General features: G+C 45.5%; 1 protein-coding gene across 1 annotated transcript; it reads left to right on the forward strand.

Annotated features, from left to right (window-relative positions):
- The first annotated feature begins 2067 nt into the window (after positions 1-2067).
- Positions 2068-2663, forward strand: LOC126512634 (60S ribosomal protein L18a). The gene has a single exon (XM_050160506.1). The coding sequence runs from the start codon at positions 2099-2101 to the stop codon at positions 2627-2629; it is 531 nt and encodes a 176-aa protein (XP_050016463.1). The 5' UTR covers positions 2068-2098; the 3' UTR covers positions 2630-2663.
- Positions 2664-2868: the final 205 nt, after the last annotated feature.

A 2868-nucleotide genomic window follows, 5' to 3' on the forward strand; every position in this document is an offset into this window, starting at 1 on the left:
GTGTTTGTCTTCTTAATGGCCATGAAAGCAGGTAGCTGGCTTGGATTTAGTTTGGGGGCTTCCCTTTACCCATCCCTAATCTGACATCATCTGATAAGCTTAGGAGTAAAAGAGTGAATAACTGAGATTCTCTGCCTCTTTAGTTTTTTTTTTTCCTACTGTATCATTTTACCTCTTTAGACGCTGGGGAATGAACTTACATATGATTGGTATACACTTTACCACTGAGGTATACCCCAGATTAGTTATTACAACTTTTGAAAATAGAAACGACCAATTGTTATTCTTTTATTTGAGCAGATAATACACAGAAAAATGCTGTAAAGGGATATTAGCTGCTGGGCCTTTCTGCAGCTCATCTGCCTGATAAGCAAATCATCCTATGTGGTCTAAAGCTCTGCTCTGAGTGGCAACCATGCTTTAAGGCATCCACATCAAGACTCACTGTTCAATACACATTTAACTTTCAGATCTGTACACTTTAACAGAGACACTTTAGCATCCCTGGGCTTTAGCATCATTGGGGGTCTCTGGAGCTCATCACCTGTAGACACAAAGTGAAAAGCTGATATGAAACCCCTGGAAACATTGGAATCTCAGACATTCAGAAGAGGTTCTCCAAGTGTAACTTAGGAAGACGGTCTTTGTGAGCAGTCCCATGCTCTTTTACAATGCCCACCATTTGCCTTCCATGTCTGAAGTCAGACTCTGCATCCCTTTTGTGGAAGGAGGGTTCAGAATCTTGTTGACACCTGTCTGGCTCACTGTTGATGTTCTGAGGGTTTTTTTTTTAAAGCTTCAAAACATAGCCGAGAATAACAGTACATGACACGCTGTAAATACACAATGTCACTTTTTGATCTGTAGTTCAGGAGAAACTGTAAACTCATTTTGTTCTTGGGAAAATGAATCAGTTTTGCCTGAGCAGAACTGGGTGACTTTATGCACTAGACGGGTAAACACAAAGGCCAAAGCATTAGTTCTTGGGTAGGGTACTGAAGATCAATTTAACTGCAATGATGACATTTCCTACAGCTTGTGGCAGTCCTGGAAATATGAACTTACATTGGTAAACTCCACTCCAACATGAAAGGCATGCTATTTGCCTCGGGATAAGTAATCTTTCTATAAGTGAGATCTTCTCTGTGTTTGGGCTATAAAGACAGTTATTTATTGCTGACATAATACATTGAGGGTCTTGTAAATCTTAAGGAAATTCATTACCAGAAATAGTCTTCCATACTTGGAATACTGTAGAGTGCAGACACACGGACACATGTAGTGGCTGTTATTTAACACTGGTGGTGTTTGCGGGTAGAACACAGGGCAACATGCATAGTAAACACAGATGCACATCAAATCCTGAGCTGTGTAAAAGGACTAGCTCGCTAGGAACTCCACTTGAATCAACAGGAAAGGACTAGGCACCTTAAGGGAGTCATTCCGAGTATGTGTAAGGTATGTGTGGGGTCCCACTTGCTATGTTGTTCAGAAGAATCAGTTTACGTCCAGTGGGTCCTCCCCACGCAAGGGGAGAAGGTTCTAGATCGTGGCCCCAGGAAACACGTTATGGGAGGTCACCACAACCTAGACAGAGTACAGGAAGTTTATCTCGGTGAGAAATGGTTTGAACATATTCCAAGTGTTTCAGGGAAACCATTCTGCCCTTACCTCTAAAGCATGAATTCTAGAGAGTCTGTAGAACCCAGGAACACATGTGCCATTAGAGATGACTGACCCGAGAAAACTTCCTTTTCCTGAGGAGTTAGAAGTGGTGTAGAAAGTGCACATTTTAGAAGGGAAGAGCTTAGGGAGGACCCCAGCTCTCAGCTTCACACAGTAGGGAACCCTACTCAGCCCTATTTTTCTTACTGTTCTTTTGCTGTTTGCTGTTCATTTGCTCCTGGGAAGGGAAGAAAAGCACCTCCAACACTTGCCGGCTTGGGGAAGAAATTTTGCTGAAGCTGCGCCTCTAGGACTTTACTTTTGAAGGTCAACAGTTAAACTTAATTACACCTTATTACTGCCTCATATCATGGGTGACTTAAGATTTCTCTATGAGCCTTTTGTGACTGGCGGCGGACGAGGACGGACTGCCATGAAGGCCTCGGGCACACTTCGGGAGTACAAGGTGGTGGGGCGCTGCTTGCCCACCCCGAAGTGCCACACACCACCGCTGTACCGAATGCGCATCTTCGCGCCCAACCATGTGGTGGCTAAGTCCCGCTTCTGGTACTTCGTGTCACAGCTGAAGAAGATGAAGAAGTCATCCGGGGAGATCGTGTACTGTGGGCAGGTATTCGAGAAGTCCCCCCTGCGCGTGAAGAACTTCGGCATCTGGCTGCGCTATGACTCCCGCAGTGGGACACACAACATGTACCGCGAGTACCGCGACCTGACCACTGCTGGGGCTGTCACACAGTGCTACCGAGACATGGGTGCCCGGCATCGTGCCCGTGCACACTCCATCCAGATCATGAAGGTGGAAGAGATCGCCGCTGGCAAATGTCGCAGGCCGGCTGTCAAGCAGTTCCATGACTCCAAGATCAAGTTTCCACTGCCCCACCGTGTTCTGCGGCGCCAGCACAAGCCTCGCTTCACTACCAAGAGGCCTAACACCTTCTTCTAGACCCAGAGACCCACTGAATAAAGCTCCAGAGTTCTGCCTAAAAAAAAAAAAAAAAAAAGATTTCTCTATGACGATGCTTCATTGAGAACTCTGTATTCCCTCTTTCCTTAGCAACATGCAACCATAGCTTCTACTTTCACGGCTTGCTGAGTACCATGCATGGCAAGATCAATAGTCTCCAGGTTCTTCCAGAGAAAGGTAGAGGTCCTAGAATGTTGGTGGCTAATCTTATATGTTGA

Source organism: Alexandromys fortis, unplaced genomic scaffold, assembly GCF_014885135.2.
Source record: "Alexandromys fortis isolate MF-2015 unplaced genomic scaffold, M_Fortis_MF-2015_v1.1 scaffold_116, whole genome shotgun sequence".
Classification (NCBI taxonomy): domain Eukaryota; kingdom Metazoa; phylum Chordata; class Mammalia; order Rodentia; family Cricetidae; genus Alexandromys; species Alexandromys fortis.

What these genes read in the sequence shown, in the direction of transcription:
- LOC126512634 (XM_050160506.1), top strand. Translation starts at nt 2,099, where the DNA reads ATGAAGGCCTCGGGCACACTTCGGGAGTACAAGGTGGTGGGGCGCTGC.